This window comes from Pseudophryne corroboree, chromosome 10, assembly GCF_028390025.1.
Source record: "Pseudophryne corroboree isolate aPseCor3 chromosome 10, aPseCor3.hap2, whole genome shotgun sequence".
NCBI lineage: Eukaryota > Metazoa > Chordata > Amphibia > Anura > Myobatrachidae > Pseudophryne > Pseudophryne corroboree.
The window spans coordinates 35,927,460-35,942,906 of NC_086453.1; the positions used below are offsets into that span (position 1 = coordinate 35,927,460).

At 44.2% G+C, this 15,447-nt stretch overlaps 1 protein-coding gene across 1 annotated transcript in view; it reads right to left on the minus strand.

Moving 5' to 3' along the window:
- Nucleotides 1-1,069: 1,069 nt before the first annotated feature.
- The window catches only part of LOC134966961 (phospholipase A2 inhibitor NAI-like), a 48,559-nt gene continuing 34,181 nt past the window's right edge, over nucleotides 1,070-15,447 (minus strand). Inside the window, exons 3-5 of the mRNA XM_063943971.1 lie at nucleotides 8,314-8,460; nucleotides 4,876-5,013; nucleotides 1,070-1,824 (exon numbers count right to left, since the gene is read on the minus strand). Of these exons, the coding sequence (XP_063800041.1) occupies nucleotides 1,631-1,824; nucleotides 4,876-5,013; nucleotides 8,314-8,460 (479 nt within the window). The 3' untranslated portion in view covers nucleotides 1,070-1,630. The remainder of the gene's footprint in view (nucleotides 1,825-4,875; nucleotides 5,014-8,313; nucleotides 8,461-15,447) is intronic.

Below are 15,447 nucleotides of genomic sequence, written 5' to 3' on the forward strand. Positions count from 1 at the left end.
GCAGCAACAGTCACCTCAATAATCCTATGGGGCAGATGTACAGTATTAAGCCTGGAGACACCATAAGGAAGTGATAAACCAGTGATAAGTGCAAGGTGATAAACGCGCCAGCCAATCAGCTCCTAACTGTTAATTTACATTGGGTGGTGCGTTATCACTGCTTTATCCCTTCTCCAGGTTACTACATATGCCAAACTGTCTCCTAGCTTTTTGAGCCCAAGATGGTGTGTGAGGGGATGGGCGGTCATATATGCCTGTACCTTACAGGCTCGACTCCGGCAGAGAAATAGGGACTCCAGACCTGATAGCAAGGTCAACTCACTCCGGAATGTTGTGGTACTGCAGCAATCAACTTAAAAGGGGAACTTTAGCTCAAAATTCTCCAGTTAAGAAGTCTCCCATTTAAATATTTTTAAGTAATAATTTAATTTGTGGTTTGTTTTTTTTAATCAAATTGTAAACATTACTGTGTTTAAAATTTTCCCATAACATCCAAGGTGAATTGATTTGCAGCAAAAGCAGCCAATATAAACATATTTAAAATTTAACTTACACGTGCTCGAGTTGGAAGTGTGTGAATTGTTATTATGAAACAAGCTCAAAAAATGGGCAAAACATTTTTAACTTTCTAAATTATTTCAATTAGAAATATTGTTTTGTCAAATACACATGTACAAAGTTATATTAGTAGGACATTTAAAAAAAAATTCTATTTTTTTTTTTTAACTGGCTGCGAGAATGTTTTTTTTTTTTTTAATGAAAAGTCATCCAATACTTATGGAAAAAGTTTAGATTATGTATCATTTTCAAGGACGGTATGTATCCTATAATTTTTTTTTATTAAATATGTTTGAATATCTGAAAGGAACCTGTTTAATTTTATGTTCATTGATATAATTAAAGGAAAGTGAGACACAAATGGTATGACTACTGAACTTAAAAAACACAATTTTTTTCCGATGAGTGATTTATTTTATACGTGAATCTCTTCGTAGTCATGAATTTTCAAAAAGTAAATCTTTACAGTTAAAGAACATTTTTTTTAAATAAAACAATAGTTCTCACTAAATATAGATATTTTTAATATCACTCTTTATTCGTTGTTAGTTTTCTTTGATTATTTCTTTATCAAAATATATAAATTTGTCATATTCATTGAATATTTGAAATGTAAATCACGTAATGATAACGATATATTAGTATGTAACAAAAATACAATTTTCAAAATGCTTCCTCTGTAAAACAGTGGTAGAAAGCTAATGCTTCTTCTAATAACCCCCTGGGCAGGATGTAATGATGTCCACGTTAGCCATAGGAGCGGGTTCCTGGTAGAGCGCTGACGTTTTTTTAAAGCGCCAATCATGTACAAGACAAAACCATTTAAACACCAATTTTTAAACCCAATATGATGAAGACTGGTGTATACACAGCATGATGATATGATTAATTATGTACAGATGTGTCCTCTCCTCATGCACTTCAAACGCCTCAAACGCTGCGCAGCATGAGACGCCTGTCACGCGAAAGCCATGCCGAATGGTTTAGCATCTTTTTCTCATCTTCATTAACTCGAATTTACATCTTAGTCTCAATCACGTTCTGTGTCAGTGTTTTCTTTTTTGCAGTTCATCTAAAATAGTAATATTGTCAACAGGAAAGTAAATGCGGAACCAAAGAACCCAGCATATAGGCCAACCGCTCCATTGCTGCAGTATGTGGTCATAGCAATATTCAATCCACTGTAATAATAAACTCCAGTACCCAGTGTGTCACAGAAGCTTGGGGTGGTACAGCCACGGATGGTAGTAGCTTGTGATATTGTTCCTGTGGGAGAAAGAACACGGTGTTATTTCCACAGCCCGTGTCATGGGATTTCAATGAAGAATAAACTCTGAATGAGGACTGTTGCCATATATTTTGTTATACACTGTCTCTCCCATAATATCAAACAAAATATTTAAACAAATTAAGATTTATCAGGTTATATATTTTTAGCTGTTGCTGAATTTATGAGCCCAGTATAATATATATTTTAAGACTGTGCTGATTCTGATCTTCCATTTTACTGCTAAACAAAATGTCAGGAAAAAAACCCTATGGTTCTAGAGAACTCGATTCCCCTCGGCTGACACTGGCAAAGTGACTAAAGCAGGGCCGAAAATAGGATTTTTGGCACCCGGGGCAAGGCAGTATTTTGGCGCCCCCATGCACACACACACTTTGGAACCATGGCCCTCATTCTGAGTTGTTCGCTCGTTATTTTCCTTCGCATCGGTGCGATTTTCCGCTAACTGCGCATGCGCAATGTTCGCATTGCGGCTGCGCCGAGTAAATTTGCTAAGAAGTTAGGTATTTTACTCACGGCATTACAAGGTTTTTTCTTCGTTCTGGTGATCGTAGTGTGATTGACAGGAAGTGGGTGTTTCTGGGCGGAAACTGGTCGTTTTATGGGCGTGTGTGAAAAAACACTACCGTTTCTGGGAAAAACGCGGGAGTGGCTGGAGAAACGGAGGAGTGTCTGGGCGAACGCTGGGTGTGTTTGTGACGTCAAACCAGGAACGACAAGCACTGAACTGATCGCACTGGCAGAGTAAGTCTCGAGCTACTCAGAAACTGCAAAGAAAAATCTTTTTCGCAATATTGCGAATACATCGTTCGCAATTCTGCTAAGCTAAGATTCACTCCCAGTGGCAGCGGCTTAGCGTGTCCACTGCTGTGAAAAGTGGCTAGCGAGCGAACAACTCGGAATGAGGGCCCATGTTAAAAACAAAGGCCCTCATTCCGAGTTGTTCGCTCTGTAAATTTCATCGCATCGCAGCGATTTTCCGCTTAGTGCGCATGCGCAATGTCCGCACTGCGATTGCGCCAAGTAAATTTGCTATGAAGTTAGTATTTTTACTCACGGCTTTTTCATCGCTCAGGCGATCGTAGTGTGATTGACAGGAAATGGGTGTTTCTGGGCGGAAACATGCCGTTTTATGGGCGTGTGGGAAAAAACGCTACCGTTTCCGGAAAAAACGCGGGAGTGGCTGGAGAAACGGAGGAGTGTCTGGGCGAACGCTGGGTGTGTTTGTGACGTCAAACCAGGAACGACAAGCACTGAACTGATCGCAGATGCCGAGTAAGTCTGAAGCTACTCTGAAACTGCTAAGAAGTTTGTAATCGCAATATTGCGAATCTTTCGTTCGCAATTTTAAGATGCTAAGATTCACTCCCAGTAGGCGGCGGCTTAGCGTGTGTAACTCTGCTAAAATCGCCTTGCGAGCGAACAACTCGGAATGACCTCCAAAGTAATAAACAGTTGGGAAAGTAACGACCAGCACCAACAGGAGTCATCCAGCACACATTCCCTAGGAAAATGAATAGGAACGCAAGAAAATAAACATGCATCTCAGATACAGTACTGTGTGGGACTCCGACTGGCCAACTGCTGTAGGACCACAAAGCCCAGTATGCCAGTCGGGACCTAGGACCAATTAAAGAGGAGGAGTACCAACTTTCTGGGGAGGGGGGATACACAATGTGTGTTATCCTGGCTGCAGAGAGGAGTCCCTAGGACTGCTTGTTGTCATATACCTGATACAAGCCATTCAGTCACTGTATCGAACACACGGGTGGGGAGGACTCCAACTGGCCAACTGCTGTAGGACTACAAAGCTCTGCATGCCAGTTGGGACCCAGGACCACACTTTGGGAGGCTGCAGCTGTCCTGGCGTATAGAGATCTCACCTCAGTGCCCAGACTAATTGTCGGCTGCTGCTGCTTCCTCTTGCCCTGTCTTCTTCTGGTGGAGCTGCCGTGCAGGAGGGGAGGGGCCCTGAGGAACAGGGATGGGGGCAGACATAGTTTACACAGGCACAGGAGTGTGAAACAGTCACCCCTACCCCAATCATAAATGTTCTAGTTGCCAGGGGGATTGGTTTCCCAGGAGCCCACATTGGTGGTACTAGGGAGGGTTCTGGGACCCGGCAGCAGGTAGCGACTTATGGCCCTGCCCTCCTCTGGTGGAGCTGCGTGTCAGAAGGGGGAGGCGCTGGGGAACAGGCCTGGGGGCAGACATCGCTTACACAGACACAGGAATGTGTGAGCGACCATGGACCAGCACTTGAGAAATTAAAGGGGCAGCTTGAGAGTCCTTGGTCACCGCTCCTGCTCCATTTATTAGCATTCTTGCTGCCGGGGAGGGGGGAGTTTCATTGGTGGTGCTGGAGAACGGGTCCCTGCAGTGAGGGTTCTTGGACCAGGCAGAAAGTAGCCCCTTAGGACTGAAAAGAATGAGGGGAGGCAGAGTACCCATCTCTGTGTCCTCTCAGATTCTGCACCCGGGACGCATGCCCCCTTAGGCCCCCCTAGTTGCGGCCATGACTAAAGACTACTCCGCTAAGTGTCTTGATATAACTGATTGGATGCATTTGTTTTTCTATAATGGGTGCAATGTTTTTTTACTTACCTTTCTGGAGTCCCGGATTGGAGTTCAGTAGCAGTAAAAAAAATTGACGTCAAAATGGACGTCACATATGCGCAGTAGAGTTTTAGTCTTCAGAACATGGCCCATATTTCCGGAGACCTGTGCATCCGCAGTAGCCTTTTGCACAATGCCAGAGTCTACTGCACCATGAAGAGAAAGGGGCCCACCCACAGTCTGCACACGGGCCCACTCCTCTGTTAAAGCACCTCTGATTGGATGGCAGTTGTGTGTGGCAATGACCAATAGTGGAGCAGGAATGAGGACCTCTGTAGCTGTGATGCTTCAGGATAATTGTCTTCCCTATTCTCATAATTAATATACAGTAAAAATATCCCTAACTCAAGTTAGTACTTGTAGCATAATTAAAATGACCCATGAATATTTACAAAATAAAAACACAGTCTTACCTGTTAGCACTTTTGACAGAATACCACACTTAGTCTCTGATCCAGTGCAGCCGATAGTGTCTCCGGTGTAACAATAGTCAGTGTATGAAGAACAGGTTCTACATGTCACGTTATTCGGCTGTGAGCCCTGGGTTGGTACTTTCAAAAAATATTAAATTGTGATCAATGAATGTACATTATTGTCATGAAAATATTATTTAAATCATTGTATTTACTAGAGCATACTTATATTATATACATGGGGGGTCATTCCGAGTTGATCGTAGGTGTGCTAAACTTAGAAACTTAGCTACGATCATTCACACTGACATGCAGGGGGACGCCCAGCACAGGGCTCGTCTGTGGTTGCTATGGGCAACATCCCATCTTAAAAAGAATTCCCATTTTAGTAAATTTACCCCAGTGAGTCTACTGCATGTGTCTGTTGCAGGGAGCTACATATACATTGAGAACCACAACATGTTTTTTTGTGTGTAAATTGCATAAAATCACTTTGTGTATGCTCAGAAAAAACTGAAAGGTAAATCCACCTACGCAGATTGGTGTCATTCTGACATTAATGCCTGCTTGTGCCTGGAGGAGTGGAATGGGTCATTTTATTGTAGACACAATTGTGGACACATGCAGACTAGCACAAATTGTCATATATGTCTGTGAAAGGCGCAAATGCACACAATCATAGGTTGGGCTGCTATCACTAAGCACAACCTTGTGTGCGTCAACACCTTATCCCTATCCTCCCTGCTCAGCTCACTTCTCTCCCCCATTGTCTCTCTCTCCTGTCCTATACAATGTCTCCCTCACTTCTGCTCTAGACTCTGTTGCTCTGGTGGTCACTAATCACCCTTGCAGGGTTACACCTCAACCCCGACAATCCAGATATCTGCAAAAGTGTTCTCAAGCCATTAAGTAACAGTGGAGGGGATGCAGTCAGAATGTCGGCAGTCGAAACACTGACGCCAGAATCCTAACAGCTGGCATCCCAACAGTATAGCCGCCAAATTAGATTTAGGGCTGGGGGAGGGGGGTTAGGGGTAAGCTGCAGGGAGGGAGGGTTAAGGTTAGGCTGCGGGGAGGGAGGCACTGGCGTACCTATAATGGGTGCAGTGTGTGTGTTCCCTGGGTCCAGAGGGGACCCACACCACCCACATTGCACCCATTTCTTTATACTCACCTTTCCGGCATCCATTAGTGACTGTGTGTGGGACCCCTCCTCTCCCGTAGCCGTCACCTCCGCTGCTAGCGCACTGAGACCTAGAGATTCTGGCACAGTGCCAGAGTCTACAGCGCATGTGCAGAACTCCGAAAAAATGGTGCGGCGGCCATTTTTTCGGAGTCCTGCGCATGCACTGTAGACTCTGGCACTGTGCCAGAGTCTCAGTGCTGAGAGCGCTAACAACAGTGGTGACGGCTACAGGAGAGGAGGGGGCCCAACACACAGAGTCTGCACACAGTTCCCCTCCACTCTAGAAACGCCTCTGGAGGGAGGGATAGGGTTAGGCACCCCCAGGAGAGGTTAGGTTCAGTCTGCAGGGGTGGGAGTGTTAGGTTTAGACAGCTTGGAGGGGACTTGGGTTTAGGCACTGGTGGTGGTTAGGGTTAGGCTGCGGGAACAGATGGTTTGGGTTAGGGGGCAGGTGAGGGCGGAGAACATCCCACACTCACCCCTGATGGTGTGTCCAACATCGGGATCATGGCGTCGGTATTATGGCCGTCGGGATCACGAGCGCCGACATTGCATACTGAATCCAGTGGAGGAAATATGCAGAGCTCCTCCATGTAAAATGTATATGCTCATCCTACAGTGCTGCCCTTTCCCTCTTTAGACAGTCATATTTCAAGACCCTTAATTCTTCCCATCCCTCCAACCCCCATCGTCTCTCTGCCACTTTCAACTTCCTCCTCCTTCCCCCCACCCCCCTCACTATCTGCCCTTGACTTTGTTTCCATCTTCATATCTTACATGGGTACTAATCACCTTGACTTGTATAAGATGCCTGGCAAGAGCCATGAGAGCAATGAAAAAATGCCCCTCCAAGGTTTAGGCCATGTTGGTTTTGCCTTTTAAACAATTACTACTGCAAAACATCGGGCAGACTCACCAGCAATCCGCCCATTACTGCAATTAGCAGGCTATAACATTTACCCCAGAATATCCTCTAGACCAGGGGTGTCAAACTCAAATTCATCGGGGGCCGCATCAGCAGTTTGGTCCCCATCAAAGGGCCGGTTGTATCTGTAGGTCTATGTGTCCACTCTTTATTATCATAAATTAATGTCACTGCATTCAATTATTACTGTTTTTTGTAATAATGTAAGTAATAACAAGCTCTGAAAGCAGAAACATTGGCCCTCATTCCGAGTTGTTCGCTCGTTTTTTTTCATCGCATCGCAGTGAAAATCCGCTTAGTACGCATGCGCAATGTTCGCACTGCGACTGCGCCAAGTAACTTTACTATGAAGAAAGTATTTTTACTCACGGCTTTTTCTTCGCTCCGGCGATCGTAATGTGATTGACAGGAAATGGGTGTTACTGGGCGGAAACACGGCGTTTCAGGGGCGTGTGGCTGAAAACGCTACCGTTTCCGGAAAAAACGCAGGAGTGGCCGGAGAAACGGTGGGAGTGCCTGGGCGAACGCTGGGAGTGTTTGTGACGTCAACCAGGAACGACAAGCACTGAACTGATCGCACAGGCAGAGTAAGTCTGGAGCTACTCTGAAACTGCTAAGTAGTTAGTAATCGCAATATTGCGAATACATCGGTCGCAATTTTAAGAAGCTAAGATTCACTCCCAGTAGGCGGCGGCTTAGCGTGTGTAACTCTGCTAAATTCGCCTTGCGACCGATCAACTCGGAATGAGGGCCATAGTCAGAATAATGACAAGTAGATATTCAAATGTACAATTATTGTACAATGTATTTTATAGTGCCCAGCCATCTGCCCCCTTTTATAGTGCCCAGCCATCTGCCCCCTTTTATAGTGCCCAGCCATCTGCCCCCTTTTATAGTGCCCAGCCATCTGCCCCCTTTTATAGTGCCCAGCCATCTGCCCCCTCCATTTACTTTACTTACCTTTTACTTCTTTCTTTCTTTTACTTCTTTCTTCTTGCTCCTCTCCGCGGCGTCCGCGCGCTCCTCTGATCCCTGGAGATGTCGGGCGGACGTCACGTGATGACGTCACGTCCGACACCCAGGGAGCAGTGCGGGGCAGGAAGAAGTCGGGCCAGGTCCCGGAAGGTAAGTAAATTTTTTTTTTTTTTTTTTAACTTGAGCCATTTTTAAAATGAATTTACTCCGTGCAGGCACGGAGTAAATTCATTGAAAAAAAAAAGGGGAGGCTGCAAGGCTGGCGGCGGCACCGCGGGCCATCAGACGAGGTCTGGCGGGCCGGATTTGGCCCGCAGGCCTTGTGTTTGACACCCCTGCTCTAGACACTTACATGTAGGAAGCGTTGGTGTGCAGTTATCGGTGCTGCAACATGTTACCCCCGTTCTGACTGTGCCAAAATTAACGGTCCAACTTCCAGTCACATTGCATTGAGCTGTCGATCCGCAAGTTATGGAGTACTGTGTCGTGGGCGCACTTCCTGTGTACAGCATATGAGAGAAGACTTATTCATTGACATAATTCATATACAATGTTTTTTTTTAAAATGTTCATTTATACGGGTGGTCTTCAGTTTGCCGGCGGCCAGGCTCCCAACGACCACCATATCGGCACCGGAATCCTGACCTCCGGCATACCGACAGCTTTTCTCCCTCTTGGGGGTCCATGACCCCCCTGGAGGGAGAATAAATACATGCGCCACCGTGCCCGCAGCGTGGCGAGTGCAGCGAGCCCGCAAGGGGCTCAGTTGCGCTCGCCCAGCTGTCGGTATGCCGGCGGTCGGGATTCCAGCGCCGGTATGCTGGCCGCCGGAAGCCCGGCCGCCGGCATTCCATACTACACCCCGTTTATACCATGCGGCATGCATATTAAGTGTAAAATAAATTGAAAAGAACATTTTTATTAGTTCATTGATATTAAAATTTGGAATTCTAGGGAAAGCTCTAAACAATCAAAAGCTAAAAAAATAAAAAATAAAAAAGTACAGTAACATACAGTATATATTTTTATATAGATATTAGGATTCAGTTTAGATTCATGTACAGTACTGTAAATGTGCTGCTTCTTACATAACTGTATAGATTTTAACGGGATGCAGTTAATTTGCCGACGGTTGGGATCCCGGCATTCAGGATGCCGATGCAAAAAACATGACAGTCGACAATGCCGACATTCAGAATCCCAGATAACCAGTGCTATTTCCACTCGTGGGTGTCCATGACACCCATAGAGTGGGAATAGATCCTGTGAGGAGCGTTGCGAGCCACCGAGTCTGCAGCACGGCGAGCGTAGCGAGCCCACAAGGGGACTTTTGGTGCTCGCCCCACTGCCAGCATTCTGCTGTCAGAATATTGATAGCCGGCATCCTGCCTACCGGTAAAACATATGTAATCCGATGTTACCATATACTTTTTATTTGGATAGTTAATTCTTGTATAGCTTTGTTTCTTTCTTCCTTCTTCCATTTTGCCAGTGGTTTTGCGTAATGTTTTCTAATGCAGGTCAAAGACAGATGGTACAAGGGACACCTTGGTGAATCTACAGTATAATGGGTGCAGAGTGTACGGTGCACATGTGTGCCCCTGGGTCCCGGGGAGGGGGGCTCACGCAGCTCACCCTGCACCCATGATTACTTACCTGCATCCCGCTTTGGCGCTGCAGAAGCAGCAGAAAGTGCCGGAAAAATGATGCAGTGGCCATTTTCCCTGTGATTAGTGCATGCACAGTGGAATTAAGTCACTTGCGACATGCCATGTTCCCGGAGACCTGCACATGCACAGTAGACTTTTGCATAATGCCAAAATCAACTTTGCCGCAGAGAGTGGAGGAGCAAGGAGTCTGCAAGGAGTTTGCAAGTGGAGGGGGCCTGCAAGGAGTCTGCACACGGTCCCCCTCCATAAATCACTCTCGAAGGGACACAAAACAATAATAAGTTATTTTATATAGCGCTCTTTCTCCAGCAGGCGCTTTATAGACATCAAAACAATGCACATTGGGGGTCATTCCAAGTTGATCGCTAGCTTCCGTTGTTCGCAGCGCAGCGATGAGGCTAAAAATCTGCATTTCTGCGCATGCGTGTGCACCGCAAAGCGCACGCGTGACGTATGGGTACAACGTCCGTTGTGGTTTTGCACAGGTTCTAGCAACGTTTTCATTCGCACTGGCGGCTGCAAGAAGATTGACAGGAAGGGGGCGTTTCTGGGTGTCAACTGATCATTTACAGGGAGTGCTTAGAAAAACGCTGGCGTGCCAGGGAAAATACAGCGTGGCTTGGCAGGTGTGTGACGTCAAAAGCCAACCCTCCAACGTTAGAATCAACGCACACGAAGAGTAAGTACAGTGCTGGTCTTGTTTTGCACAAAATGTTTTTGCAGGCGCTCTGCTGCACAGGCGTTCACACTTCTGCAAAGCGAAAATACACTCCCCCGTGGGCGGAGACAATGCGTTTGCAGCGCTGCTAAAAACTGCTAGTGAGCGAATGACCTCCATAATACATAAGATTTCAGTAATACAGGAATAGACCAGCCAAACAGACACAAATAAGAAAACCTAGAGTGAACCTTGAAGGCATTTTGGGTAATAACTTCCATGGGTTGTATGTATATTCCACCCTCACAAGTTAGCAGGTGAGGCAGCCATCTTGGACACCATGCGTAGGATTACCCTGGGCGGAATAAATTACCCCTATAAGAGATGACACAAAATGGGGTGATTGAAGCCTGCAGCTAAAGCCAACAGGTAATGTTTGAGGTGAGTAAATCTTTAAGTGTCCCCTGCAGGAGCCAGTCCATAACAGTGAAAAGGGATAGCTTGATCCGATGCAAACAGTTCCAGACAAGAAGTATAGCGGATGTAACGATGGACTTGGAACAGTTAGGTTTTCATTACAGAGGATACAGTATGTTAGCTGTAGACACTGGTAGGCTTAATGAGTCCTGTGTAGTGACATTATCCAGGACAGAAGACCACAGTCACCGTCACTGACATCCTCTGGGTAAAGATGAGGTTGGCTCAGTGTAGGGTCCCGGTATGGGTTATTATAACTACTAGAGATGAGTGGGTTCGGTTCTCAGAGAACCAAACTCCCCGAACTTCACGTTCCGAGCCGGTAATCGAGGATAGCTTGGGACTTCCCGCCAGACGCGGAAACCAGAACGAGGCAAAACGTCATCATACCACTGTCGGATTCTCGCGGGTTTTGGATTCCATATAAACAGCCATGCGTTGCCGCCATTGTCACTCGAGAGACAGACCTCTGTTCCTCTCTGTGGGTGGTGGTGTCGGGTGGGGTCAGTGTGTGCTCTTTAGGGGTGTTGTTCCTGTCACTTTGTTGTTCAGGGGGCAGGGTCAATGTCCTCCTTTATGCAGTGAAAATATAGGAGTACTGGCCCTGTCTTGTATGCTGTAAAAATTCAGGGGTGCAGTGAAAATAAATGTACACTGGCACTGTCTTGTATGCTGTTAAAATGCAGGGGTGCAGTGAAAGTAAATGTACATTGGCCCTATATGATGTAAAAATTCAGGGGTGCAGTGAAAATAAATGTACACTGGCCCTGTCTTATATGCTGTAAAAATTCAAGGGTGCAGTGAAAATTAATGTACACTGGCCCTGTCTTATATGCTGTAAAAATACAAGGGTGCAGTGAAAATTAATGTACACTGGCCCTGTCTTGTATGCTGTAAAAATTCAGGGGTGCAGTGAAAATAAATGTACACTGGCCCTGTCTTGTATGCTGTAAAAATTCAGGGGTGCAGTGAAAATTAATGTACACTGGCCCTGTCTTGTATGCTGTAAAAATTCAGGGGTGCAGTGAAAATAAATGTACACTGGCCTTGTCTTGTATGCTTTTAAAATTCAGGGGTGCAGTGAAATTAAATGTACATTGGCCCTATATGATGTAAAAATTCAGGGGTGTAGTGAAAATAAATGTACACTGGCCCTGTCTTGTATGCTGTAAAAATTCAGGGGTGCAGTGAAAATAAATGTACACTGGCACTGTCTTGTATGCTGTTAAAATTCAGGGGTGCAGTGAAAGTAAATGTACGTTGGCCCTATATGATGCAAAAAATCAGGGGTGCAGTGAAAATAAATATACACTGGCCCTGTCTTATATGCTGTAAAAATTCAAGGGTGCAGTGAAAATTAATATACACTGGCCTTGTCTTATATGCTGTAAAAATTCAAGGGTGCAGTGAAAATTAATGTACACTGGCCCTGTCTTGTATGCTGTAAAAATTCAGGGGTGCAGTGAAAATAAATGTACACTGGCACTGTCTTGTATGCTGTTAAAATTCAGGGGTGCAGTGAAAGTAAATGTACATTGGCCCTATATGATGTAAAAATTCAGGGGTGCAGTGAAAATAAATGTACACTGGCCCTGTCTTATATGCTGTAAAAATTCAAGGGTGCAGTGAAAATTAATGTACACTGGCCCTGTCTTGTATGCTGTAAAAATTCAGGGTGCAGTGAAAATAAATGTACACTGGCCCTGTCTTGTATGCTGTAAAAATTCAGGGGTGCAGTGAAAATTAATGTACACTGGCCCTGTCTTGTATGCTGTAAAAATTCAGGGGTGTAGTGAAAATAAATGTATACTGGCCTTGTCTTGTATGCTTTTAAAATTCAGGGGTGCAGTGAAAGTAAATGTACATTGGCCCTATATGATGTAAAAATTCAGGGGTGTAGTGAAAATAAATGTACACTGGCCCTGTCTTGTATGCTGTAAAAATTCAGGGGTGCAGTGAAAATAAATGTACACTGGTCTGGCACTGTCTTGTATGCTGTTAAAATTCAGGGGTGCAGTGAAAGTAAATGTACGTTGGCCCTATATGATGCAAAAAATCAGGGGTGCAGTGAAAATAAATATACACTGGCCCTGTCTTATATGCTGTAAAAATTCACGGGTGCAGTGAAAATTAATATACACTGGCCTTGTCTTATATGCTGTAAAAATTCAAGGGTGCAGTGAAAATTAATGTACACTGGCCCTGTCTTGTATGCTGTAAAAATTCAGGGGTGCAGTGAAAATAAATGTACACTGGCACTGTCTTGTATGCTGTTAAAATTCAGGGGTGCAGTGAAAATAAATGTACACTGGCCCTGTCTTGTATGCTGTAAAAATTCAGGGGTGCAGTGAAAGTAAATGTACATTGGCCCTATATGATGTAAAAATTCAGGGGTGCAGTGAAAATAAATGTACACTGGCCCTGTCTTATAGGCTGTAAAAATTCAAGGGTGCAGTGACAAATTTATGTACACTGGCCCTGTCTTGTATGCTGTAAAAATTCAGGGGTGCAGTGAAAATAAATGTACACTGGCCCTGTCTTGTATGCTGTAAAAATTCAGGGGTGCAGTGAAAATTAATGTACACTGGCCCTGTCTTGTATGCTGTAAAAATTCAGGGGTGCAGTGAAAATAAATGTACACTGGCCTTGTCTTGTATGCTGTTAAAATTCAAGGGTGCAGTGAAAGTAAATATACATTGGCCCTATATGATGTAAAAATTCAGGGGTGCAGTGAAAATGAATGTACACTGGCCCTGTCTTGTATGCTGTAAAAATTCAGGGTGCAGTGAAAATAAATGTACACTGGCACTGTCTTGTATGCTGTTAAAATTCAGGGGTGCAGTGAAAGTAAATGTACATTGGCCCTATATGATGTAAAAATTCAGGGGTGCAGTGAAAATAAATGTACACTGGCCCTGTCTTATATGCTGTAAAAATTCAAGGGTGCAGTGAAAATTAATGAACACTGGCCCTGTCTTATATGCTGTAAAAATTCAAGGGTACAGTGAAAGTTAATGTACACTGGCCCTGTCTTGTATGCTGTAAAAATTCAGGGGTGCAGTGAAAATAAATGTACACTGGCACTGTCTTGTATGCTGTTAAAATTCAGGGGTGCAGTGAAAGTAAATGTACATTGGACATGTCTTATATGCTGTAAAAATTCAAGGGTGCAGTAAAAATTAATGTACACTGGCCCTGTCTTGTATGCTGTAAAAATTCAGGGGTGCAGTGAAAATAAATGTACACTGGCCCTGTCTTGTATGCTGTAAAAATTCATGGGTGCAGTGAAAATAAATGTACACTGGCACTGTCTTGTATGCTGTAAAAATTCAGGGGTGCAGTGAAAATAAATGTACACTGGCACTGTCTTGTATGCTGTAAAAATTCAGGGGTGCAGTGAAAATAAATGTACACTGGCACTGTCTTGTATGCTGTAAAAATTCAGGGGTGCAGTGAAAATTAATTTACACTGGCCCTGTCTTGTATGCTGTAAAAATTCAGGGGTGCAGTGAAAATAAATGTACACTGGCACTGTCTTGTATACTGTAAAAATTCAGAGGTGCAGTGAAAATAAATGTACACTGGCACAGTCTTGTATGCTGTAAAAATTCAGGGGTGCAGTGAAAATTAATGTACACTGGCCCTGTCTTGTATGCTGTAAAAATTCAGGGGTGCAGTGAAAATAAATGTACACTGGCACTGTCTTGTATGCTGTAAAAATTCAGGGGTGCAGTGAAAATAAATGTACATTGGCCCTATATGATGTTAAAATTCAGGGGTGCAGTGAAAATTAATGTACACTGGCCCTGTCTTATATGCTGTAAAAATTCAGGGGTGCAGTGAAAATAAATGTACACTGGCACTGTCTTGTATGCTGTAAAAATTCAGGGGTGCAGTGAAAATTAATGAACACTGGCCCTGTCTTGTATGCTGTAAAAATTCAGGGGTGCAGTGAAAATAAATGTACACTGGCACTGTCTTGTATGCTGTAAAAATTCAGGGGTGCAGTGAAAATTAATGTACACTGGCCCTGTCTTGTATGCTGTAAAAATTCAGGGGTGCAGTGAAAATTAATGTACACTGGCACTGTCTTGTTTGCTGTTAAAATTCAGGGGTGCAGTGAAAGTAAATGTACATTGGCCATGTCTTATATGCTGTAAAAATTCAAGGGTGCAGTAAAAATTAATGTACACTGGCCCTGTCTTGTATGCTGTAAAAATTCAGGGGTGCAGTGAAAATAAATGTACACTGGCCCTGTCTTGTATGCTGTAAAAATTCATGGGTGCAGTGAAAATAAATGTACACTGGCACTGTCTTGTATGTTGTAAAAATTCAGGGGTGCAGTGAAAATTAATGTACACTGGCCCTGTCTTGTATGCTGTAAAAATTCAGGGGTGCAGTGAAAATAAATTTACACTGGCACTGTCTTGTATGCTGTAAAAATTCAGGGGTGCAGTGAAAATAAATGTACACTGGCACTGTCTTGTATGCTGTAAAAATTCAGGGTGCAGTGAAAATTAATGTACACTGGCCCTGTCTTGTATGCTGTAAAAATTCAGGGGTGCAGTGAAAATAAATGTACACTGGCACTGTCTTGTATGCTGTAAAAATTCAGGGGTGCAGTGAAAATAAATGTACACTGGCACTGTCTTGTATGCTGTAAAAATTCAGGGGTGCAGTG